We start from the raw sequence: 27,803 nt of genomic DNA, 5'->3' as shown, positions 1-27,803 counted from the left end.
TACAGAGCTGACAATAACACACCTGTCTTTTATAAAAGGACACTCCACTGAAATATTCCTCAGCAAAGCAAATAAGATTAGACGATTTATTGTCATTGCATGTTAAACATCCTCACTGCATTGAGAAGCTGCTGAAGGGTTGACCTACGTTAATTCTAAGGATGTAAATTAATACATTAATCAGATATGAACAAATAATAGACTGATCAGATGCAAACCTCATCTGAATTGTAGGGATCTTCTTAAAAGTGCATGCAAGACAAGAGAGGTTTTCAGATTTTTATACATTGTCTTGCTGAACGTGTCAGTAGTGTTGAAAAGGAGGGATATTTCAAATTTCAATGTAAACAGAAAATGACGGCTGCTGCATAGTGTTTACATGTTCCAAGTTGCCTGTTACTAATTAGTATATATATAAGCAAAACCACATTTTGTTACTGTTATTAGTCATTGACAAAACACATTTTGTAGTGCGCTGGCTATTGCCAATGTGGCTGCCATCCCTTCTGGTATTTGTGTAACACTGCGGTTGGGAAGGAGATATCATAAAAAAAGATAACTGATATGTGTGTTGTTGAATTAACTGTTAGCAGATTGATTTGGTTTGTGCAGATATGGTTTATTGAATGCTTGAAAAAGATGGCAAGCCTTTATTCCTGGAAGGAATAAGGCAGGAGCCAGCTGCCATTTGCTCTTGTGTAAAACAACAGTAATTAGTTAAAATGTTACATTAAGTTACTTTTGCATTTTACAAAGAAATTGACAAATTCTTTATTTTTTTATTTGTTATTTTTTCACAATAAAAAAAACACTATTTTAGAATCGTATTATTACGTATAATCACAGTTTAATTAAAGTATTTCAGTCTGATCATATCTGCAAATTAATGGTATTTGGCTTATCCTTTAATGTACATTTCTGTAATTTTATGCATTTTGTACCTCACCTATAATAAAGAATTTTACTTACGGTTTTTGTTTGGCAGCCATTGCTGTTAGTAATTCGACCTTTTTCTTTACATTGATTTTCTTATTTTTTACATTCTTCTTTAATTATGAGCTGCTAGGTAAGACCAATGAATAAATGTTCTGTGAAAAGAATGAGATAACATCTAACTCCTAATTCACTTTCAAGGTTTTGCAGACAGTAAGCTGTTGCCTTGATCACTGTCTTGCAGGCTTTAAGCACTTTGCATGAGAGAAACCTTGAAAACGATTCTATTTTAGGGGCACGGGGGTCAGACTCATCACCATGAAGGCCATAAGAGATGAATAGAAGGACTGAGACAAACTTTGTTTTTGTGTAATCTTTGCTATATACTGCCTTGCATACATACAACACCCTGCATGGTGCCAGGATCACTGGTTTGTCGCACTGTATTCTAGAGTCAAAGAATGATGTATTCAATTTATTGAAAGACTAGAAGAAAAGTTTCTGTGCTGAGTTTTTTTTTTGTCTTCAGAGTGAATTTCAGGGTCACTGGCATTCCCTGTGGAGTAATATGTTCAGGTCGAGCCTCTATCTTGGCTTTGATGAAGTACCTTGTCCAGTGTCATGGGTAGACAGTGAAGTGCTGGAGCTTTCACATTAGCATAATTATACTGAAGAGTGAGGCTTCCTCTATCATCAAAATATTAGTCTCCATCAGTGTAAGCCGTGAACAGCAAAACCACAGTAGATGAAGTGTGTTTTTATTAATAACCTCTCCAGATGCCAATCAGAGTATTTTTTTTTAAACTGTGTGCTGAGCCATTTCAAATTAAACTTAAAATCATATATTTTGATACTCAAATACATGTGCACACGCATATATATATATATATATATATATATATATATATATATAAACTCATACCAGACTTCCATTTATAAGTAAAAAAGCTGTTATAAGTCTCAAGCACAAAGGCGGTTTTAAAAATTTGAGAAGATCTGACATTTTTTAACAAGATGATGGGTGAATAAGCCTTTATGTTCTAGGAGAGCACAGGGACTGAGAATCATTGCTGCCAGTGGATGACATGTGCTTGTGAGTCATTGCTCATGCTTGTTAGTGAGGTTTTATTGGCAAGATTAATTGCTTTTATATCATGGCAGAGGCAGCAAGCCAGGTAAAACGGCTGTTGCTCATATTGTCTTGGTTGTAGGGCATGGAGGCGCATTAACACCATATTACTGGTATTACTACTACATATGGCCTTGTAGCACTGCAAAGAGATAACATAAAACTAGCTCTTGTTGTTCTAGCTTGTTTTTCTACCAGTCTAGATCCTCAATACGATACATTTTTCTGACAAATATTTATCAATATCACAAAAGTGGATTTGGTAAGATTGGCTTGTGCTTCATGCTTTTGTTGAAGCAGTGTTATGGGTTTGAAGAAAGGTCTGTTCTTTCTATTCTGAACACTAAAGGAGGTACCAATAGATGCCATTTGCTGCGACTCAATTGACTCTTTGTGTTTTGCACTGAAAGAATGGACAAAGGGTCAGATGACTGCAGAGTTTACACACGTGTGCATTTACTCAGAGGCATGTACCTTTTATCGATTGGAACAGCACGCAACACATCTGTACACGCTCACGTCTACATTCACACACACTTTAGGAGAGAGAGAGAGAGAGAGAGAGAGAGAGAGAGAGAGAGAGAGAGAGCCTAAGCACACAAGGCATTCAAGTTATGTGCAGTCTGTGGATACAGCTTGGTACAATCGGAGCATTTAGACAAGTCTTAATTTACTTAGGATGGGCTTGCAGCATATGGAAGCATCCACAATAGCTGACTGATAGAGAGACAAAGAAATTCCAGTCTTCTGGCGTTAAAAAACTCAATTCAGATCTGGTCATAATGGCTCAGCTGTCTAAACCAAAGGAAGGGAAGAGAATAGGGTGCCTTGTGATTTCCCCCCTTTTCACCCTCACCCTCTCTCGCTTTTCTTCTTTTTTTGTGCCTGAATCTTTTATCTGTGTTATTCACTCGGGACTCTTCAAAGTAACAAGCCTCCTTCTTTTTCCCCGGTACTGGACTTGGAACCCAAATTAGAGACTGCTTGATTAGAGCAGAGAGGAGGGAGCCAAGAGAGAGGGAGATGTGGGTATTGGACAGAACAAATCGCACCCCTACAAAGTGCCTTTTATCCAAAGACCCCAAGGCTTAAATACCCCATCCCTCCCCAAGCAACCATGGCTCTGCTTGTTTCCCTCTTATCATTTATTTAGTCACCCGTCGCTGATGTTTTCTGCCCTACTTTGTGACGTTTAAAGGAGGCAGAAATCTCAAAAGGTGAACGCTGAAAGCGCTGAAACTGAACAACACAGCTTTACCGTCTCCTCCTTCTATGTGCCAATCTAGCATCTCTAAAGTGAACACATTGGCCTGAGAAAAAAACAAACAAGAAAAGTGACAGCACAACTTGACTGCTTACTCCTGAGATCCTCCTCCTGAGTCAGGCTGGTATTGTTCTACTCGGCTTCAGTCGTTTAACAGGAAGATGTCACAACATGTTAGGTCTGGGCCGACTGCTGGGGTTTATGTAGAGCCAAGGCATCTCTGGGCTGTCTGTCTGCCATCGGAAGCTCAATGTGAGGAGACATGTTAACAGGCAGACGCTAGCCCCACCGCTGTTAAAAGCCATGCAATATGCAGGAAACGGCCTCTTTTGTCAGCAGGTTGGTCAGACACAGACCACGACTCTCCTCTTCTGCACCACCCAATAAAAGTTTTATCTGCATTTTAAAGCTGATCCATAATTCAAAGCAGGAAGAAAGAGATTTTTACACTAACCACCTAACAAAAAACATGCGCTTCATTTTCTACAGCCTTGAAAGTGAAATTCCTCCACAATGTTTTAGATGTTGCGATTTTACGTATTCACCATTCACCAATAATCTGAATTATACTGATAATGATTATAAATCTGTTTAATAATTAGGATTACGTTTAGCAAAAGGGAAGGCCCAAATAGCTGTACAGAGGGCAGTCTAGATTTCCCCCAATTTAGTTCAACATCAAAACAATGGGCTCTCTGTTAGTATTCTTTTGGTGTCTGGGCAGAACTGAGCTCTCCACACTGACGATTCCATCCGATCCTTCTGTGGACCCTCAGCACCAGTCCCCCTGCACATTCATGCACACAAACACAACATGTATGTGCTGTACATTCTAGTTATTACATGTTTTGCAATTTTGTGTTTTATGACACTCTTAAACTAGTGAGGGATCATCAAAAATGTGTAATCAGGCAAGCTGAGAGCGGGCGTCATTGAGTCCAGGTGTTTGGTTCCCAACTCATGGTCATCAAGTTCTCGAGGCCTGATGGCCGTCATCTTCATCTGGATCATGATTTTCTTTTCTTTCTTTCTGTCTTTCTGTCTTTCTTCATCTCCTTCTTTAGTCCCTCCCTCCTCCCCACCACGGTATTGATAGCTGTGATTTATTGTGACAACGACTGATGTATGTGGCTAGTGACCTGTAAAAGGCAGGTCCTTCATGGACACAGCCAAAGGTTAATAAAATTGGTGCTGATTGTATCAATTTTACAGCTAAGCCATTCACAACAAGTGTAGTCGGGTGAATAAGAAGTCAATTCAGGCCTTGGAAACTGCACACATGCCCGATGAATAGCTGCTTTTAGGTGCTTTTTTTCTTTTCGTTCGGAGGATAAATGGAGAATTGCAGCTCTCTTCCATTGCAGCAGGCAGCGAAGGCAGAGCGAGGCGAACCGAGGTTCAGACAAGCCTGCCAGTAAATTGCCCTGAATGGGTTCTGGAGGTTGACAAGCCCTATTAAGACAAACGGCTTTCCTCATCGGAGAGATAAAATAAATCAGGTGTTTAGTCAAATTAAAATAGTTTGAGTGGAGAGGGCCCCTGGGAGCTCTCGGAGAAACTCAAGACAGATGTGGCCAGAGACGAGAGGAAGACACCCAGGAAAGAATTCAGCTCCCGCTGGCCCCAGGCCAGACTTCACTGTACTGGATCTCTATGCTTTTATCCTTCTCTCTCCATACTGTCTTTCCTTCTCTCCGTCTCTTCTGTCGGTTTCCCCATCTCTTTTTTTTTCCTGTTCTCCAGGATCAGCTTGTCACACAGGAGTGCAGTGGGAGGAGAGTGAGTTACTGTCTAGCCTCTCACTGGCAATTATGTTGGCGGTGTAAGTCAATGGTAGGATCACTTAGCATTGATTAGGCGGAGCGAGAGAGCAGTGCAGCGGAGCCGCTCTCTCTATCACACACAGTGTGGACATGTGACTGTAGAGAGAGAAATAAGCCTATTGGTCTGTCATTGCTTTGCTTTTTCAAGTATACATACAGTAGCTACACAGATAATAAAATAAAGAGTGTATTATTCAGTTTTCCCTTTACCGATGATTGTCATAGTGCATTAAGAGCATATTTGTGGTGTGTAAACATTGTTGTTTTTCTGGTGCAGTTTTTTGACAAATTTGAACCAATCTTTCAGTAGTCTGTAAGGAGCTACTCCAATAATACGTTGATGGAATGGCCATATAATGAAACACTTTTGTAGTTTTGAGGCTAACACTAACTCTCAACACTTTCTTTATGTGTACCCCTGGTTGTCTGACATAAGCTGCCACCTCAGTTTGACAGCTCCCTGCAGCTCTTGGTCTATATGCCGGGAACAATTCCTTCCCTTTCTTCCTGTGAACGCTGTGAACACCAGCTACAGTAAATAGATAACTCCAGGCTGTGTGTGACCTTAACACTTTCTAGTGAATTCACTGCAGTTGGTTGCTGCCTGTGTGGTTTTCTTTGTACGGTATATTGTGTACAGTACTATAGCACAATATGATGATCAGCATGTGAAGCATGGTCACTTTTCTATATTTAGTGTATTATGACCAAGGCCTGCTGCAGGTTATTTTTTTTCCTTTTCTTTTTTTTTTTGTACAAGAGCATCCTCCCTAGTAATTTAGTCATGACCACTATGAGACCTTTTGTGTCTTTCTTTCTTTCTTTCTTTCTGGTATACATACCACATACCTGTATCTATGTTTATGACTCTCCACCTTATGTTTGTTTATCCTTTCCACTTCTAACATCGCTCTCACTCTCTATTCCCTCACTAGGTACTCCAGAAAGCCTGGCAGAAAAGGAACACCAGCTCTCCACAATGATCACCCAGCTGATCAGCCTGCGAGAGCAGCTACTGGCAGCCCACGACGAACAGAAGAAGCTTGCCGCCTCACAGATGGAGAAACAGAGGCAGCAAATGGAGCTAGCTCGTCAGCAGCAGGAGCAGGTAACTACTCACTGTTTCCTTTTCTCGCACTCACCATGTCTCATTTTGCACCACAGGTAATATTTATTTTTTTTCTTTCTTACTTTTCTTTCTTTTCTTTTCCTGTCTGTCTCATTCATTCCCCTTGCTACTTTAATCTTGTTTACCGTATTTCTCCATGTCGTCTCTATAATAAACCCCATTAAATGCATTTTTAACAAACTGTCACTTAACTCTGTGTTTCATATTAAATGTCATGCCTGAAATGCTAATAAAATCTTACTCCTTGGTAGGAATTTGGAAGAATGTTAGATTTAAGAGATGATATATTCTATATTACCTCAGATATTTCGGTCATGCTCTCTCGCTCACATTTATGCTGCGTGGTAGGAAAATGTTATTATGACTTGTACTAACAAATGCGAGGGAATGTGCGAATTAAACGTTATATTAAACATGGAAGTCCTCTATATCTTATAAATCGACTCCTATTAGAACAAGCCTGGCATTAGATTTGCAGCACAAATCAGGCCAATGAGCCATATTGTACAAATCAGCAAATTAGCAGAGGCCATGAAGTGTGTTAATGTCTGGGAAGAAATAAGGACACAAACTATCCACACGGGCGACACTTTTATTATCACTAGCCACCCTAATGGCTATGAGTCAATTATCAGCAAGGAGTTCACTCAGAGTTTTCCCCACACACTCTCAGACCTTCCTGTGGTAAATGAAGAGATAGACCATATACCTTGGAGTGATGCATTTCGTCATAGTACACTAATAATCCATTAACAGTATTGATTCCTTTTTCAATCAATGATGTTCATTTGCAAACTACACTCAACTCTGTAGGCTTTGTGGACATTGCAGCATAAATGAACAGTGATATAAGATATGTTATTATTTGATCTTATTTCAAAATGGAAGAATATTAATAAAATGGGAAAGAGAGAGGGGGAGAGAGAGGGAGAGAGAGGGAGCCCGCTGAGAGCCAGAATGTCATCAAGCCATCAAGATACAACACAGTAATTAACTGTTGACACTCGTGAGGAAGCCAGCACAAATTAATCTTGACACATTTGCAGACGACCGATATCTTACAGTGAACACTTTGTAATTATATTTAAAAATGAAAATTAAATGACACTTAAAACTAGGTTGTCATGCTCAATGAAGTGGGCATGTAGAGCGGGGGACTGCTGGGATTAGAAGGATTGCGGTGTGGCTACTCGTCACTCAGGGGCGTCAGGGACGTCTGCCACCCGTTCACTGCCTGCACCAGTTATCTCCATCATAACCACGACCGTCTGTCCTGTAAATCATTTATTCTCTTTTACCACTCATTTTGACTGTGCAGTTCAGCACAGGTCACTTCATGTTCATTTGGAAATTGAAAATATGTTTTTGTCAGATTTTGCAGCAAATTCATTATAAAACCACCTTTTTTCTATGAAACTAAATGTTATATTATTATCCCATATTAATCTGCTGCTTTCTCCTCTTTTATTGTTTTCATTGTAACCACTATTTTAACATATTCTAATGGCCTGGATAGCATTTAGGAGCAGTATCTCTGGTGTTGTACCTGCAGTTGCAGCACATTTCTTACTATATATATATATATATATATATATATATATATATATATATATATATATATATATATATATATAATATTATGTTGTCTTGAAAAAACAAAAAAGTAGGCCGATCACATGATTTCCACATGATCACATGAGTTCCATATTCTCTTTGTTAGTTTGAACCAGGAATTATTTCATTTCTTTACTTCTGTTTCCAACCAGATTGCAAGACAACAGCAGCAGCTTCTGCAGCAGCAGCACAAAATCAACCTCCTCCAGCAACAGATCCAGGTCAGTGAATGTGTTTCTGTTGGCCCTCTAACACTCGGCAGCTTACATCTCTCACTTCTTCTATGCTGATTATACCTCTGTGTAATTGGCGCACCACCGCTGTCACAGCGAACCACATGTCTGGATTTAATGGCACGGATCAATAAAATTAGACATTAAAGTAAATATCATTGCTAACTTCTGTTAGCCTCTCCTTCTAATCTTTTTAAAAATGTCTTGTCTTTTTATCTTTAATTTTTGTGTCACACTAACATTCATCACTCTCATCAAATGTTAATTGCCTGTTGGTAATTTGGGAGGGCTTTAAAATATGGAGGAGAATAATTAGCACATCTTAACGAACAAAAAAAAGGGAGGGGGAGGGGTGGGGGGCAGCAGTAGCTAATGAGTCCTGTTGATGGAGAAGAGCCTGGAGGTGGTGGGGGACATGAAAGAGGCTGGTAAATGCCTCTGAAGCAAGTTGGTCCCAGAAGGGCAATGTGGTATGCTTTCACAAAGCACAATACTGAAACTTACATTGTCATTATGCTGTGTGGCTGACATTGTGCTTCTCCTACTGTAGTTCCTACATTTATGTGTTGCTCTAGATTTTGACCCATTCATCTCATGCCAGACATTATCAATGGCCTTCGTGTGTTTGTATGTTTGCCAGTGCCTAATCGTGTGATACAGTGCAGAGTTGTGTAGTGAAAGACCACCCAGGCAGCATGTAGCGGGACATGGTCAGACAGTCCAGGGTTATCTAGAGCTGGTCACTGGCAGCGGTCAAGGCTGTGAGTCTTACTACCCGTGTGGAGCTAATGTTATCCTGCTGGGTGTGCTTAGTGTCAGGCACATCCCTCTCCATTCACCTCCTCCTCCACTGCTTGTTCTTCTTACTGACAACTCCCTGTCTTGTTCTTTCGTCTACTTTCCAGCACCTTTTACCACTCTTCCCAAGACATACTATTTTATTTTCTAAAAAGCAGTTTCTACCTATGGGGCATCTTACACAGGTTGTTCTCATGATACACTAAGGCAAAGCAAACTTCTGGTTTCAAACATCAGTTTGCGCAACAGACAGATCTACTGCCAGGACATCAACATGCCTCTTCCAAGAGCTCTTTGCAAGAGAAAAGCCATACAGTCAATATGTTCTTGTGAAGCCACACGTCTGGACCTTGCACTTCAACAGTGGACAGTCTATTAGAAAATTCCACTGGAGAGAAGCACAGAGCACGACACTCTGTCTAGAAAACACTCTAAAATGAAGTACCTTATACACTGAGGGACTAGTATACTCATATTATGGATGGCCCTTCACTTATGCTCATTGAGCATAAGGGCACAGCCCTAATGGATCTCATTTTTAAAGGCTTTTGCTTTCATCACAAAGTTAAAGGCGAATGATACCTGAAAATTCTCCTTGATGCATAGTTTTGAGAGAGGGTGGGGGGTTGAGTGTGCATGGGAATGTACTTCTAAATATCCATTTCAAACACTTGAACAGAGATACAAGTAGAGTCCTTTCTTGTAGAGCCCAGTTAGCCAGCTTCTCCCTTGACCAAATGTGCCACAGATCTTCCCTGATTAAAAGAAAAAGCCACATCCACAATTAAACAAAAGAGTCCCATGGTCGGACCATCTATTCCACTGCCCAGCAGCCATGGCTGGCTGCTCGAAGCAGACAGAACACTTACCAAGAACAAACAGGAGTCACTCTCAATACTTCAAATAAGTTTGATCGTGCAACATTGTTTATCAGCAAGTCCTTTAAAGCAGAAGATGTTCTTTCTCCCTCTAAATATCCAGTGTGGTGATGGCTACTCCTCTCAAGTCAGAGTAGGAAAGACAGTAGATAGGAGAGTCGGGGGCAAGTTAGTCAAGCATATTTGCCACTCTGTTTTCATTACTGCTGCCTCTTAAAAATGCCCTGGCCATTTTAATATATAACAGCTTTGACTTAATTAGTTCTGTAAACAAGCCTCCAGCCTGCATGTTACAGACTTTTAGTAAAGTGGGAAGCAGTGTTGAGGGATTGAGTTACTCTGCTGTTAGAACTAAACTTTATTGGAGACCCTACTGGCCATCAAAGTCCTTCTGTTTTGGTTTCAGGGAGGAAACCAAGAGAGAGCCTAAGGTCTTGTATTGATAATGTAACTGATCACATCAGTGGACATTGTAAACTGCCCAAACAATGAAACCATGGGGACTGCAAGTGGAGATTTCTGTTGGCACGCTATATGTGTTCTTTTAAGGGGCTTTTGCATGTGGATTGAAGGGAATCTGTAAGAAGTGTGTAGTTAGAGGTTTAGTTAGTGAGGTTTGGAGGAAGGCAGAATGCAGTTTAATCAAGTTTCCCCTTTGAATAGCCATCTCTCTTTTTATCCTTTCCCATCATTCCTACAAGAGAAGGATAGAGATTTAGTCTTTGTCCTTCGGGATTACAATGTCACTTGTTTTAAGATAACAGATGATTGCAGTTTTAGGGGCTTATCAAAAGTTAAAGCTTCAAGGCTTTGTGTGTTTTTCCGTCAGCCTGTTTGTATTCCTTCAGTCCATCCTCGTCGTTGAAATCATCTTGGCACTAATTCAATCTCAGGATGAGATTAACTCTTGATTTAGTTGAAACACCACCAAGACACGTGTGACAATTAAACATATATATTAGCAGAGACCTGGTTTATCTCATACGTTTCTTAAGTCTCTGAGTCTGTGTGTAGGGACTGGGAGATTACCGATAGATTAAGAAATAATGAGCACGCTGTTCTGTTTTTGACTCAGGCACACTGGGCATTATTTGAGTCTCCTCTTCATGGCTTTCTGTTTCATAGTCACTCCCACTTTCCCCTGCTTCTAATGGATGAGCAATCGCAGCAGATAAACAGTTAAACAGCAGCATGTTGATCATCAGGGTGTTCACTCTGTTGTTTGACATCTTCTTTCAAATGCACTTCCTTGTTATGGTACATGAGAGTTAAAGGCAATACACATGAGCAGTAATAGAGTGGAAATGGCAGAATATGACATTAAAGTCTTTTTGGTCACAAAATAAATTAAAATGCCCTCATGAGATGTGGAGCTCTATGTAACTCAAGAGACGGTAGTGTCCATAGCCATGCAGTGACCACCCATCTCCTCACCTCTCACATTTTAATGACCCTAGTTCATGCATTCCTCAAGGATGGGTCTGTAAAGACACAAACCATGGTTTGACTCTCACACGCACGTACTCATACACATGCACCGAGGCAATCGTGTACAGTGCACAGGGATCCGCGCATTGATGCACACATCAAGAGAATAAATATTGGCAGAAAGGTCAGGGTGAACTTTATCTTCACAAACAGGCTGGAGGAAACTGAGCTCCCCTGATGAAACAGAGGGGCACTTTTAATCTAAATCATTTCATTTAAGGTGTTTATCCAATAAAAATATCACAATATCATGACTTTGTCATTGGCTGTGGCATTGATGTGCCAACCGTGACACTGTGAGATCCAGGATCTGAGAGATGATCCATTTCTATGGGGGCCATTGTATACCGTGTTGTTTACACAACTGCTTTTGAAAACTTAAATGATCTGTTCATCAAGGAGGTCTGGCTGTATTTATCTCGCTTTAACCTTTCGTTCTCTTCCTATACATAGCCTAGCTTCAAATTCCAACCTCACAGTACAGACCCATTATCTGTGCCACTGCAGCCTACCTTTAACCTTGTGTCCACAAAAACAGAATGTGTGTATCCCTTCCATTTAAAAAGAGAAACCTTAGGTTAAAAGAGAAAGGGCCAGTATAGTGTTGTCCACCCTATACTTCAAAGTCTTAGAGGCTTTATCACGTGTCTTTAATGGTGTAAAGAAACAGTCAGGGGCATTCAGACGTTCAATGGTAAAATGCTAAAGGTCTTTAATTAAACTAGCATTTAGCTTTTAAAGGTGGTCAATCAAGCAGTACATCTTAAAGCACATGTTTTGATATGAGACACAAGACAACAGATACTGAGACCAACACGGTCTGATAGAACAAGGATCTGCAGTAATTCTTCACAGGTGAATAGGTCCTTGTTTTCTTTAACACTACTTCCGTTTTAATACAGACAAATTGATCTTGCATGCTGTTGTTTACTTTGAGTTAATATATTTTTAGAAGAGTCTGTTGCACATGGATTTCCCATTTCCGTCTGTTACAAAGAAACCGGATAAGTCACAGGGGAAGTTCTGTTAAAGTGTCTTTTGTATTCAGTGGCTGTAGAGTCTGCCCACTTAAAACACGCTGGGTTTTTCTTTTTTTGTATTTTTAATGATGGCTGTTGCTTTAGATTGCACCAAAAGTCAATGTAAGGTCTTTGTCACTGAGAAGCAGTTGCCCCCTAATAATTGGCCTGTATCAAACTGTATTATCTGTTTCTTCACAAGCCCTACACTGCCTGACTCCTCTACATTATGTTCTGCAGCAGACTAGTTACCATTTCTATGTAAAGCTTTTTAGATATGTATTAAACTTTTCTCTGCTGATCAAATAGTTATCTACCCAGATCTCTCAGCATGAACAAAAAAAATGCTGTCAAATTGGTGTTTGGCCTGTATGATAAATTGGCTTTTAGTAATACTGTTCTGTAATCACTTCTTTGTTATGAAAAAATGGAATATGCATGCTATCCAATCCAATACAGTAATTTAATGCACTGATTCTGTTTGGTTACCAATTTAGAGAAGCAAAGACTCCAAAACTAACATTATGGTAAATATTTTAAATCAATCAGATGAGTTTAAATAAACACAGGGCTGTATGGTAATTGCACAAAGATAATAGCGCTAATTTGTGTTTTCTCAGTTGCTTTTGTTGTCTCCCCGGCACAAATTATTTTCTCAGTGTGAGACTCTTATTAATGCACTGGCAAAAAAAAGGCACAGAAATAGACATTGTTAAAGAGAATGTGTAAGTCCCCTAATTAGCACAGCTAGATTGGAACTGTTAGCATGATAATAAGAGAATAATAGAGCAGGGAAATGATTGTGTGTTTAAGTGTGCTACTGTGTGTGCACACTTGTGCCTGTGTGGATGCTGTACTGCCAGTGCTTTCCCTTGTGTTGAGGATCTCTGTGTTAGCCTGCTAGTAGGATTATGTGGGGGCATTAACAGCCTAGTCAGACAGGCTTGGCTCTCGCCCAGAGAGGCTCAGTCCAGCATGTTCATCCTCCATTTAAGGAGACTGTTAGCTGATGAAGATGTGCACATGCAAGACTGAAGATAAAAGAAAGCGGTGACCCGACTCATTAGCCGCTGTGATTTAATATATTGACACTTGGATACAAATAATTCTATTCAGTGGACTTTATCGGCGGGGAGGGAGGGGATCAATTTAATTAGTTATGAATTGTGACTTCTTGTCAGTAAGCAGAAGAAATGCTGACATTAAACAAACTAATGTGCAATTTAAACAATGAAGCCATCGCGGCCCTGTTAAAACTTAATGATGCATAAAAAGGTGTACTAGATACTACCTCAGCAATGTCAGTGACAATTTGCAAATTAAGCTAAACAGTTGGTAGGTAATACCATTTGTCTGTTAAAACAAAGTCTGGCTTTAGGAATATAAACAGTAGATGTTGTTTGAACGGTCTGTGGGTTTTGTCCCATTAGCATATGATGCTGTCTCCTTTTCTTTGTGAATGAAGTGTAACAACTGATCACTGGTTTAATTGAGTCTATTTAGAAGCAGTCAAATAAGACATTTGTTTGCTTGTAATGCGAATGCAGACAAACATAGATCCATTATTGCTGTAAAATACACAATAAAGCCATGCTTTTGTGTAATTGGCCTTTGTATTCAGACACCTCAGCAGTTTAAGCAGCGATAATTAAGAGGCTCCATCTGAGAGGTGCCTCATGAACGGCTGTAATGTGTGAAATCACACCTGAGGGTCTACTTGAAATTAGTCACCTGAGGGGTTTGTAAAGCAGCCGTGGGACGGGTTAATTTATGACACAAACTTCCAGCCTTCCGTCACTTCACGCAAGTGACAGGAATAACCTACACAAGACAGAAAAATGTATCATGAATCTAAATAATCCTGATATTCTTTACATACATATAAATGATGAATGCAGTCTAAATATCACTATAAAGCACCTGTTCAGAGCTCCGCAAACCTTCCCTGGATGAAAGCAGAGCTCCTACACTTAAAGTCCATTGTACCCCGACCCTCGTAGGGAAAATATCAGTTGAGGGAGAACACATCCTCCAGTGTGATGTTGATTTAGTTTCCACTCCCTCTCTGCATGGACTATGTTTTCTCTGCTAATGTTGTGCAAACTGTTTTGTCTTTGCATTGGCTTTGCGTGGCTATCGTCCTCAGCAGTGGGCACACTCACAGGGAGAAGGAGCTGCATTAATGGGCTCTACTGTGTACAGGCAGCCGGCAGGGAGAAAAGGGCGCGTGTTTTCTCAGGACTGGGGTGGCAAAGCATTCAGTCCATGACCGATGCAAAAAAGGAGGTTTTTGTTTTTGGGAAAGGAAGAAAATCCAAGCAGTCCCCAACAGAACACAATGAATGAGTTATTTTGTCCTGCACAGTATTTCATAAAAAAATAAGTTTTGGGTTTTTTTTTCCACATAACTCAGTTTTTAAAAATACCTTCTTTTTTCTTTTGACCATTTTTTAAAATTGTATCCCTACTTTAAAATAATTCAACCTGAACAGTATTTTTCAAACAAGTCCTCATATTACCTCTCTTTGTTTGATCTTTTGTAAAAATCAGGCAAGGATATTTGAGCATGTTTGAAAGTCTCATCGCACTTGTGTCTCCAATAAAGTTGCCCCTCCTGACAGGCATGCTGTCTGCTGAACAACAGAATGAGCCCTGTTATGTGTGGCCTCGGCAGCTGGGAGGTAATAGTGAAGACAGAGCCTCAGTCTATGAGGACGAGACAGAAAGGGACACCCAGCTGTAGTGTGGACAATACCATTACACAATGTAGGGGTGGTCATCTGTTTCGCAGTTAGACAGAATCATTTTTCCCATAATTGCAAGAGATTTTTCCAACAAATTTTAAATATATGATGAATGAAAAAGGATTGCTTCATATTGAAATATTATAGAGGCAAGGTCAACTCTAAAGGGAATATAATTACAATTCTTTTATACAACACTAAATATTGTACAGAGCATTTGTGTCTTTCTAGTTGCTCCAAAGTGTTGAAGATGTGACATTTTAAACCTAAACAACCACAATATTTGATAAGCCTCACATTAAATCCCTCTATTTTCCACTCCCCCTACCCTGTTCACATCACATGGTTGTAGCTGACTATCTGACTAGCCCATGTCCAATGTTCTTTAGTACCACACTCGCCCCCCTGCAATGAGGGTCCGAGGCATTTCACTTATTTTCATTTCCATATAGCGAGGATGTATATGCAGGATAATGATGCCGGCCCCAAACCCACTTGTGTGTTTGTTTATGTCTGTTCTCTTCTTTCCCGTCATTACACATGCTGTTTGAGGGAGTCCCCGTGGATTTGGCCAGTTTACTGCGAACCTTAATTTTATGGCCAGACCTTGAAAAGAAAAAAAATTAATTCTTACTTCCATGTATGCCCCTACCCCCCAAAAAAGAGCTGATATTCTTTGGAAATATAACTCTGAATTTCCTGTTAAAAATAATCTGCATGTTAAGGGTGTAAAGCAGGATTGTCTTGCTGTGTGCACACAATTCAATGTGCCAGCATGTAGGAATGCATTTTGCTTTTACTGTGTTACACACACACACACACACACACACACACACACACACACACACACACACACACACACACACACACACACACACACACAGTGTAATGTAATAGAGAGCTGTAGCTCTTTTTGGTCACTTAAACATACCAATGAAAATGCTTTAAAACGGAAGAACATATCTAAAGGCTTGACTTTGATATTCATTTTCAAAATAAATCATTTTTTTTAAAAAGAATTAGTACAATTTTCTTTATATACACAATTTATACTAAACCTACACAGATCACATTTCATGACTAGAAATGCATTTTTGCATATTTGTTTGTATCAATGCATCATTTAAACGTTATTGCCCAAGCAATGACTTGTATCTATAAATGTGTTTAACTTATTTCTGTCTGCCTATTTTGTATCATCCTTCAGGTCAAGCTGTTATTATTCTTCCTACAACATTTAATACTGAAACTACATTAAGCAGTGTGCAGAAATCCTGTAAATGCCAGGCAGTGTATTTAAGCAAACAGTAGCCTGCCGCTTTATCCAGAATTCTACGGAAGTTAGGAGGAGCGAGGAGATGGAGGAGGGCTGGAGTTGAGGGATTTGGGGTGGGCTGTGTTAGGCGGGTCAGAGGGATGGACTACCCTGCTTTCAAGCTCCCATCGACTTAATATAGACATATTGGAATGGCTGTTTTCCAAGAAGGCTTGTTTTACTGTGTAAGGAATTAGTGGAACAAGAAGTCATCTATTGGTTGTTCCCTCTGGTCTGACCTCACTCAAGTGTCTGGATTTGCTGCACTTTATCCTGAACAGCACTCAGTGTAATACACACACAGGCATGACTGATGTGCAATGTTACACTTGAACCTGAGCAAACAGTGCCTGCTGTCAGGGTTAAAGCTGCACCCCAACAATTCAGAGAAATTATTATGGGGCTTTTTTTTCAGTCCAGTGCTTGTACACTGTTGACTTTTTGCTTTAGCTATCTATCTTTGACTTTCGTGGGGTAGGCTGCTGTTCAACGACTGCAGGAAAGAAGTGAGGGGAAAGGTCGGAGACTTGACCAGGACAAGGGCCCTTTGTTAGTGACCTGAACCTCTCCAGTGTATTTGCCCTCCCCAATTCCAGTGTGCCTATTTTCAGAGCAGGAAAGCTGGAATAATGTTCTTCAGTCTAGTGGGTGGTAATATGAATACCTGAACTCTGGAGCATCAAAGTCTGGTGCAAATATATTGATCTATTTGTCTGATTACCATTAGCTGCAGACAAATCCAAACACCACCACATCTCCGTTCGATCAATGTGTGTGTCTGCTGCGCGAAGTAACTGTTCAGTGTACAGATGCAGTATAACCGGCTGATAAGTGACCTGTAGTGAAAGAGTAATATGTGCTTAAATACCGTTGTTTCATGGGGGAAAATATCCTGAAGCAACACAGAGGATTCAACAGCCCAGAAGTGCTTCCACTGAGTGATTTTCCTCCTGGTTAGGCTCCAGTACAGTGTACACCCAGCGGGCTGTGTACACAGTGGCGGGTGTTAAACATATCCTGCTGTCTAGTGTCAGTTTTACTGTGTGTGCTGCTGTTGGGATGTAGCCAGACGTGCCAGCTTCCTCAAGATCACTTTCCCTTTAAATGGATCACAAAAGGTGATTTCTACTCGCAGGCGTTCGGTGTGCAGCTCAGCGGAGAGCAGGGGGGGAACAAAGTGTGAACTATCAGTTCTTACAGCAACAGCTGGAGTCTATCCTCCCTGGGTGAAATTACAGAACCCCTCCTATAGAAAATGTGAAAGAGAAGGTTAGCGAGAGCTGCGGATCTGACAGCTACTAAAGTGTGGAAGTAATTTTATTAAAATGAGATGTCAGTGAAACTTGAGTCCTCTTCCAAATGATTACTGGAGATTGTGATTTTTCCCTAATGGGAAAGGCGCTTATTATAATTGAAATTATTGTACAGAATTAAGAACATCATCATCACTATGAGCTCATCAGCAATTTTTGGCAGCTTGCAGTCGTATTGTTGTCAGTATGTTCATGGAATACTTGAAGGGGTTTCACTTTCACAAGTCTCCTAGAGGCATATGAATGCAGATTATATCCAAGATAAGCATATGTGTCAGAGGGGTTTTAAAAGGTGTCAAGTAGCAATTAATCAGGATGTTAAACCCAGAATCTCACGGGTCCTTTCAACCTAATAACCATGAAACCCAGTGAGAATGAGGTAGGTGTTAGTCTTTTTTGCCCCCTTTGTCTTTTAATCTTGTTAATACTGAATGATTCTGGCAGTAAAAACAAGAACTCTCCCAGTTTCCTTCACATAGCGCATTGTGGTGCATAGCGAGTAGCAAACTTGAGTGTGGATCAGTGCATGGAAGTGTAAGGGGGTTCAGAGGGAAAGCCAGCAGGGGGTTTTAAGGCCTCCCGGGTGCTTTGTAGGGGCTATAACAGACAGTGAGGAACATGGGTGTTGACAGGGGCCCAAGTCGGTGCTGTAATGCGCTGTACATCTCCATTAGCACTCAGTGTTTTGGAGCTGCTTGCTCGTGTGTTGTAGGTGGATGCTTACATGTCTATGAAGACAACACCACTCACAGCACAAATACCGTATAGCATTACCTGAGCTTAATACAAGTCTGTAAAACATTTTTTAAAAGTGAAATGTTTTTTTAATCACACAGCTTGTCAAAAAATAATTATAAAAGTGCATCTTTGATCTTAAATATGCTAAGTGCTATTTGTATTTCACCACAAGTAAGCCTTACAGGAATGATACAAAATAAATCTAGTAGTTGCAAGAGTACAGCGTTCATGGGTTAATGCAGTATTAAAGCTGAATAATTTGAGAGTGTGTATGTGTGTGTGTGGGTGTGTGACTGTATGTTGTAAGTGCTAGGATAAATAAAGGGAGCTCTTTCACGTCCACCCTGTCTTTTTAACTTTGTATATTTACATATCAGAGATGAGAGTCGTCTGACTCGTCGTCTGCAGTCAGACCCTATAGGATGTGCTGCTATTGTAAACCATTGTACAGTCAGCTGATCGATTGTTGAACTTGTACTCTTTAAGTTTTATATCCTGAAATTAATGATGGAGTATATGATTGAAAAGAGGTTGAATATTTCTCAATAACACACAAAGAACCAAACCTAAGAGTTTATATTTGGCAAAAAGAAACGTGTCAAATAGTACAACTACTTTAACAATATGGCATCTATAGGTATCCTACTTGCAGTAGAACTGCAAGTTGGTTCTAATTATCAAACACCAGCGTCTCCTTGAGAGTGAAACAGATTGCGCGCTGGCCTGATACAGACTTCATCAGGTCATCTGAATTGATGATACATGTTGCAAGGAGGCTGAGTTCCCCCAGAAACCTCTGTTGGAGTGCTTGCTGGCAGAGGCAGGGGCCTCAGCCAAGTCTGTCTGACTGATCACTACAGATGCTCCTCTTCAAGTATTCCGAGTCAGATCCTTAGTGCTGGGTCTTGAGGGACAAACAATAGCACCTGTTCCTCATAAGATAGCCCATTCATGTATCTTTAATGAAGCCTGGGGGCAGATGGTGTGAAATGACATTATCCAGTACTTAGCAGTGCTAAGACAAAGGAAGAGCAGTGCCAGCACAACAATGCCGCTGTATTTACGAGGAGAAGGGGGGACGCTGCCCAAGTGCCCAGCTCACATCTGCTCCACTTCATTCTCAGACTCCTCAAGATCATCTTGGCAATAGAAATATCCTGGGCACTCAGCCCATACATAGATGAACTTGAGGGTAACTCTTAATGGGAGGGGGGAGGTCTGGGTTTGTCGTAACAGAGGGAGAGTGGAAGCCACACATATGAACACAATTTGTTTCTGTGTGGGGTTTTTTATGGTTTTTTTATATGGTTATTTTTCTTTTTTTTCTTTTACTTCTTCTACTTTACTTTAACAGTCAAAAAAAGCACTTGTGAAAATGTTTTAATCTGCTCAGACGCTGTGCCAGCTGTTAATTGACAGCTCAACTAACCTCCACTGTTTGTTGCCACCTTGAAGCTCCTCAGATTTTGATTTGCCTTTCTCTGACATTAGTTGCCGTAAATTAAACTTTAATGCGCGGAGCTCATTACTGCAAATCACAGCTATTCAAACTCAATGCATTTATTTCCCCTTCAACGCACATTTACACTCTGCCTTGCCTCGGTGAATCTTGTATATTCTGCTCCATATTTTAAAATAATAATAGTAATAAAAGCTGATATCCCAGATGAAATTATATAATTTACATTTAGTACTGGAGAAAGATACGCCCAAGTATCTGATGCCTTTTGCGTTTTGTCTCTCGGTGAATATAATCTGTAGACATCTCTTGTATGATTCAATTCAATTAAATGCATTCACATTGGTCTTATAAAATAATGTATGGGATTGTGTGAATGACAAAATATTTAAATGGCTCTTTCATTGTTTAGCATCATGACTAATTTTTCCTCGCATAAAGCAGCTGGTCATGGATCACTTTGTTTTGCTGGTTTTGAATTGAAGAAGTATGGTCAGAATTTTGTTTATGAGCATCTTTTACATTAGACCGATACAGTTGCCCATGTACAGCGGTCTTGCAAAGATGTTTTTTCTTAGGAGTGTTTATATATATATATATATATATCATTTGTGACAGTCAATAATTTAGCTTAAAAAAAAATTGAAGTAACTTCTAATTTACTGCTGAGGCATGTTAGTTAATTCATGAAAATGTATGAACTACCTTGCAACACATGTAACATACTTGGAGGGATGTGGACTTAAGGGAGCCCTTTTCTGCCCTGTGACTACTGCACATTCAGCAACAGACTCCATCTGGTTTTACAGTCCAAATACACAGACAGAGAAAAGCTGTGTTCCCCAGTGTTCCCCCCGCCTGTCACTGGCCCTACCTCATGTTGTGACATTAATTATTGTGTTTTTCCATATGTTCCATACATGCAAGGCCAAGATTCATCTTTCATCCATTCAGCCTGGAAACTTGGAACTCAAATCCCTATAAAGCAATGTTTTATTTAAGGTCATTTGTCGCAGTCTCCTTGGCCATTTATTTTTCTTCAGCAACAGCACATTTTACAGATTTACTTTTTGGAAGAATTACATACTTTTCTATTCTTCTATAATGCACTTTCTGCACTTGCACTTCTGTAAAAGCTCAGTAGGCATAAAATGGTTCTATTTATTTAGTTTTCAGTCTAGCTCTGCACCTCTAGACAGATCAATATAGTAGTTTTAAGTAGGTTTAGCGTGCTAGCTTTGAGAGAAACTGGGTGCGACTAAGCCAGGAAAGGGTCTTCAGGGGAAGCAGCATACGCTGAAAAAGTGGAGATCATAGCAGACCTCAGCCAGAACATGGGGGAAAAGTCATTGCTCAGAGCAGGTTGATTTCATGCCCCAATGCAGCGGCAGTAATTGCACCCAGACCCGTTTTATTGCGAGTTGATTTTAAGGAGGGCTGAATGGAGAAACATTCTGTAAAGTGTTTATTTTGGGGGATGACCTTTATTAACCCATTTTCCAGGCAGGTTCCCCTGAGGTGGCCTGGCTCAGTGCTAGATTAACCATCGCAGGCCCATGGTAGCCATGCTGCTCCCCATCATAGAGTTTCAGGAAGCAGAGAATGACAGTAAGATTGGACCTTGTAACATATGTGCAAAACCCCCACGCACCACTTTTGAGACGTAAGCTACTCACCAACCCCTGCCACACACATGCAGGGGGGTTTGGGTTGATGTTCCCAGTAGGCAAGTCAGCAACAGACTGGATGGTGAAGGTTAATATGTGAGTGGAACAGACAGACAGAGAATGACATTAAAATGAAATACAGCAAGCGGCGAGCATTTTTCAACTGGCTGCTATTTTTCCTCTGCTGAAAACCGTTGTAGTAAATTACTGGATTGTCTTTAGGCTTTTATCATCTAAATAAATGATCATCCAAGATTATGTGAGAATTTGATCTTCCCTTGAGGTGAGGGTCTCCTGTGTAAAACATTCAGCAATCCTCCTCCTAACATGTTGTATCTACTGCAACAGCAAGTGTGCCGATAAATGCTTCTCTCAACACGTACAGTAATTCTCTAAAGAATCCGTACGGACGTACTGAGCCTCTCTGCTCTCTCTCCTGCATGTTGCTTCCTCTAACGGATGCTGGAACAATATGTGCATATGTGGGGGTCTTTGATGTACCGAGGTGAAATTGTGGTTTGGATTAAGGGCAGGCGTAGCTCGGCCAGGTATTGTGTGAGCACAGGAGGGCCGTCAGGGCCGCAGAGCCCCTGTCAGCACGCGTTAGCAGGAGCTGTGATCTGGCCTCCCTCTGAGTGGGCTCTGTGTTTCTGTGTACCATGCCTATGCTTAGGCCTCTCTCTGATCTCTGCTCCCTATCTGTTCAGCAGGTCCAGGGTCACATGCCTCCGCTCATGATCCCCATTTTTCCACACGACCAACGCACTCTGGCAGCAGCAGCTGCCGCCCAGCAAGGATTTCTCTTCCCTCCAGGAATGTCTTATAAGCCAGGTATGCTTGCAACTTAAGTATTCATTTTGTTCTTCGCCTTTTCTCTCTACTTGCCATGTCCTTTTGCCTTACACTTAAATTCATAATTATGATTTTTAGTCTAAAAGTTGCTACACTTGCACGGCAACAAACAAATGCTTGAGTCACACCTGAGGCCACTGGCATGTTCGGCTCTGTCTGAACTTGGACTTGAGACTAAGGACTGGGAATGTTATAGTCCATGTGGAACAATAGATATAGGTAGAGAAGCAATGGAACGTCAACACGTCTTCAACATTAAAGAATATTTCAGGACTGTGCTGGCTATGGAATTGTTTTGTATCCATTGTCAGAGGTTAGGGAGATGAACCCTGCATGAAAAGTCTTCCCCTTGTTATATGCATAGAGAGCAACTCCCCTCTTACAGTTTTACACAAGTATGTCTTTTGATAGTGAAATTAAATAATTAAAAGACAATTACAAGGTGGATAGCTTGGATGATGTAAGGAACAGGTTTTTCTGCATGTATAACTGTTTTTATTGCCTGTAACAGCATGCCTCTTTCTTTCCCTTTGTCTGTTTGAATTAAGTAAAAGAGAAGCCTTCCACAGCCTTCAAAATAGAAAAGGGTTTTTAGAAAAATTGTTTCAACATGTTAACCAACGCCCTGCCAAAGCAGTAACCTCATACACCCTTATATCCTTGAGAGAATTAAAGATGTGCCACCACATACTACTGTATTTATGTTAAATATAAAAAAAAATAGCCATGGCCTAAAATGCTTCCTTCTTCTCAGTCTAAGCTTTTCCCCTCACATGGCTTTCTTGGTCCCAGAGCCTAGCAATTTTTTTTAGATGTGTCTCTTAGTTATCTAATCAAATTAAACTGCGTTTATATGTTGTTGTTTTTTTAGTTTCCCTGTACTCCCATGCATGCAAATAGAAGGAGACAGTGAAAACCTCACTGTCCAGGAGAAAAGTATTTATGAGTCAGCTTGAAAAAGGAAAGTCCGTGTTATAAAACAGAACTGGAACAAGGAAAAGGTCTAAAAACAGAAAAAGAAGCACTGGGAAGTCAGCAGGTTTGCAGCAGAACATTAAAAGGTGTGGTAGTGCAGTTAATGAATTAACTATAAAACCACCGGATGAAAAAGAAAGTCAGCTATTTTGGAACTATGGAGCCATGACAGCTTAAACAAAGTGCCTGAGGGGGAGTCTTTTACTTGTGTGCTTTCTGCAATAGGTCTGACATGGAAAATGTTTTAGTTCAAATAACAGGAGCTATTACGGAATCATGGTCAGGGGTCGCCATGTGTATAGGTCCTGCATAATTCATGAGTTCATGAAGAAAAAGCAAAGGGGGTCTGAAAATGACTCGTGTAGTCAGAAGAGGTATTTGAAAACCTCTATTATTTCTCCCCAGCCAACACAATATACACCATATATCCAGAAAGTACAATGTTATCACCACCACCTGCAGGGTATACAGGATGCTGCCGTGTCCTTTCTCCATGAAGTGAGTGGCCAAGCATTCACTTCCAAGACTAAGGCACACTAATCTGATGTTATCATTATGAGAAAGCTCCCAGGGACCGCTGCTTATGACCCCCAGCCCTGTGGTGCTCACATGGCAACAGAGTCATTCTGGCACCATAGTGGTAAGTCATCACCCCATCCACTGGCTGTGCTCAATGGCCTGGTGTTGCATGGTAGACAAGCACAGTCATAGAAACATCAACTCATCTTCTAAACAAATAGACTTCCCTGTCTGTTTGCACTGTTTGCACAGACATGGCGGCATTCAGTCTGATGTGCCTCTAATGGACCTGCAGAATGACCCCATAGTCTTTGGGCTCCTTTGCCAGTCTTCCACATAGACATCCTGCTGACAGTTGACATACCCTTGTGCTATTTTATTTCAAATATTGTATTTTTACCACATTTTAGGTTTTTGGGACAATGTGTTTTGTTTTTTCTTGGAATTAAATTAAGTTTGGTGACTTAAGTTTTTTTGTGTGTTACTCTATGGCCTCATCTGATATACTTGAGAAATGATATAACCTGTTTTCTTAATTTCATGTAAGCCTGTTTTTCTGCCAACAGCTTTGGTATTTCAATAGAATGTAAAAGCCAGTGAAAAGAGAAGATCAAGTTTGAGGGTTGTCGTCATATACTTCATTCATCATCATTTGATCTGTTCTAAGAAAGGTCTCTGCTACATCTGTCAACCCTCAGCAGATCTATGACTTATATTTCATGGCACCGCAAGAGCAGGGAAATATAGCCTGATGTGACCATGGCGTCACCTGCACCCCCACCCTTTGCATTCAGAGTCCAGGCTCTGGGCATGGGACCAGCCATGGCCAGTAAAATAAAAAACACAGTTTTAAATGTAATTCCCTTTCACCAGTGACGTTAACCTGGCACAGCGCCCATTCTGCTGGAGTCTGGTGCCTCGACTGTGTGCACCCAAGACTGAGACCTTGGAGCCCGAGACCCCCCAGCAGTGGTGGTGTGCTCACTTAGCACATGACCCTCCCCAGGTTTCACATGACATCCAAAGACATCGAGCCATTTATTATTCCCAACCCCTACGTCACAGACAGCACAGAGAGAGGGAGACGGAGAGAAAGCGATACCAAAAAATGGGAGGTGTAGAAATAACCACAGTGCACCCCCGCACATCCAAGCCAGCACTATTTGAAACCACTTCTGCTGTGTGATTTTATTTGCTACTAAATGGGGATTGAATTTCCATGGCCTGTATCACATTGTGCTGCGCTGTACAAGATTGCAAAGTGAGGCGAGCAGGCGAGGGCAAAGTGAAAGAGAAGGCATATACATTTACCTTGTCTGTGGCTTAATGGCTCCATATGTTTGTGAGAAGAAGTGACAGGCAGAAGTGGGGTCTGAGCGAAGGGCAACTACCCCTCCCCACTCCCTTTGTGCACCCCACCTCCTCCAGACACATGCTTTAACCCCCCCCCCCCCCGCCCATGAACGCTGCGCTGCCGAGTCTCACTGGGGCTGTTCTGTCCGTCTCAACACACTAGGTTGAGTGTGTGAAAGTGTCTGGTACTCGGTTATACACCCCCGTGGATATCATTCATGCAGCAGCCGTTTTTATATCCCTTGCTGACAAACGTGCTGATGGCAGGCCAACAGTAGTGAATAGTAATAAATAGAGCTACCATTTGGACATCCATTCTTCCTTGCTTGATCACAGTGATATGCAAGATAAGAATGTGTGGGGTTTTTTTTTCAACCTTGTTATTGTGACTACACACTTGTTCTAACCAGTTCCCATACAAGTGCTTTCACTGTGCTGCCAAAGCTATCACTCAGAAACAAACAATGTAGTGTTGAACAATAGCCAGGCAAGTCCACAGCTGTATGAACTGCCTGAGAGAACATGCTGGACATAATCTCTAATGAAATACCAGGGGAGCTATTTAACATGTATTCTGAACACAAACACACACACACACACACACACACACACACACACACACACACACACACACACACACACACACATGCACCTTAAAAGAACTTGTAAACTATGTAGTAGTTATTTCCAGGAGGAGTACTGTGCAGGTGGAGGAAGGAGGGAATGGTGTGGAACTACCTAAGTAATCCTGCTCCAGTCAAACCAGCTTACCCTTTTGTTCATGCAGATGTTTGGGCTTGAAGCCGAGGGCTCGTTGCAATGTGCCACATTGCTGTGGTAAAGTAGTGGAGGGCCCAGGATCCTTGTTGGCACTTGCCTGGTCGCTGTGGGCCGGCTCATTGTCTGAACCTGTATGCATTGTTGTCTCTCTCCCTCTCTGACAGGTGATAACTACCCAGTGCAGTTCATTCCATCCACAATGGCAGCTGCAGCAGCGTCAGGACTCAGCCCCCTTCAGCTTCAGGTATGTACAATACTATGACAAAGAATGCTAGGGACGCCCGCCAAGCCCGGGGTAGAAAGGATGGCTAAGCAGCTGTACGCTAAGTAATGAGCTGCACACTAAATAATCCTGGAGGCCCCCAGCTCACACACGCTTATCACCTTACATATGTAATTTATCCTGTTTTATAGAGGATTTATCCCCACTAGCTCTAGCAGACAGAGGAGTTAGGAAGATAATAGTTATTAAAGGGAATGAGAATCACTTAAGTTGCTTTAATCGCCTGCTAGTGAATTTATTAGAAGATGATTGACTGTGTAAGCAAAGAATGTCCTTATTATTGCTTTTGTCTAGTAGAGCCACTGTAATATTTTATCTCTGCGAGGAAGACAACTGAGAAGAAAGAGTGGGCAAACAATCTGAGTAATTTTAATATATAGTTGTGTTACATTATACACAGTGAGGCTGAGCAGGGGTTTTGTGCCACATAAAATGTTGGGATAGGCTCCAAGCCCTACAGGCTCCTCCAGGACTTTTCTCACACAGCATTTAAAAAAAGCTGAACCCAGGTCAGGGCTTAACCTGAGGCCATAATATTTAATATAGATAATTGTCTTCGTTCCATCCTTTAAGTTGTTACTACTGTTACCAGGGCTTCGCTGAACTTGTGCACAATCTTTGTTCCCAAATTAGTGATAATGATTCCCATGTTAACTTTTCACTGACTTTTATTTCCATAAACAAAACCATACAAGTAGAAACGGTAGGCTGAATAACAACCCTATTTATTCAGCTGCCCTGCTTCTCTAATTATCAGTTTCCTTTGCAGTTGGCAGTAATTGTAGATCTTAAGTCTATTTGAAACGATAAATCCGTTGTTTGGAGACAAACGAAGCAAACAAAGGAGTGAAAAGCATTTCTCCTGACAGTTGGTTAAGTGGCCAATGCTGCTTTGTCAACAACAGGGAAACGTTATTGAAAGCTGCAACGTGTGATGCTCAACAGCAGAAAGAAGTATGTCAAGATAAAACAAGAGAGCTCAAGACCGAGGGAGGAACGCTTAGCACACTGATATATGTGGCATTTGTCCTTCTGAGGTTACCACTGTCAGTGTTAACGAGTTTTGGCAAGTTCTAACAATGCACGCAGCTGGCTCTGAAGAGTTGTGCGTCATTATGCAGCCATGAGTGGAGCTATTGGAAGCATGTAAGGTGTTAAATGAGTCTGCTCATGTTTGAAGATGTGTGTCCGTGAGAGCAAAAGGTGGAGGCTGCGTATGTGAATATGTTTCTGGAGTGTATATGTGTCGCTTAGTTTGTGTATCATGTAGAGGTCCATTGGAAAGGAGTGGTAGTTCAGACAGGCATGCAGAGTCTATTTATAATGGTGTATGAGGTCAGATGAGACAGTCATATATCTGAAGGTTGGGGTGAGGAGGGGAAAGTGATTAATTCTGATTATGTATCTAACCCTGGGAATGGGCAAAAACACTGCCTCCAAGACCATGACTTGGCTGACCTTTACAGAACACAGTAAACAAAAAGAGGTGCATTTTCC

General features: G+C 41.0%; 1 protein-coding gene across 5 annotated transcripts in view; it reads left to right on the top strand.

Moving 5' to 3' along the window:
- The window catches only part of sox6 (SRY-box transcription factor 6), a 132,526-nt gene that overhangs the window by 71,270 nt on the left and 33,453 nt on the right, over positions 1-27,803 (top strand). For 4 of the 5 annotated variants that reach the window (XM_068730227.1, XM_068730230.1, XM_068730226.1 and 1 more), the window contains 4 exons: positions 6,085-6,257; positions 8,045-8,113; positions 22,252-22,375; positions 26,188-26,267. In XM_068730227.1, the coding sequence (XP_068586328.1) occupies positions 6,085-6,257; positions 8,045-8,113; positions 22,252-22,375; positions 26,188-26,267 (446 nt within the window). The remainder of the gene's footprint in view (positions 1-6,084; positions 6,258-8,044; positions 8,114-22,251; positions 22,376-26,187; positions 26,268-27,803) is intronic. The other variant, XM_068730229.1, reaches the window with a different exon arrangement.

The sequence above is a fragment of the Cebidichthys violaceus genome, unplaced genomic scaffold (assembly GCF_023349555.1).
Source record: "Cebidichthys violaceus isolate CVI_PGR_0920_01 unplaced genomic scaffold, fCebVio1.0.p SCAF_5, whole genome shotgun sequence".
Taxonomy (NCBI): domain Eukaryota; kingdom Metazoa; phylum Chordata; class Actinopteri; order Perciformes; family Stichaeidae; genus Cebidichthys; species Cebidichthys violaceus.
The sequence above is the reverse complement of the archived record's forward strand: the minus strand, read 5'-3'. Positions and strand labels throughout refer to the sequence as shown.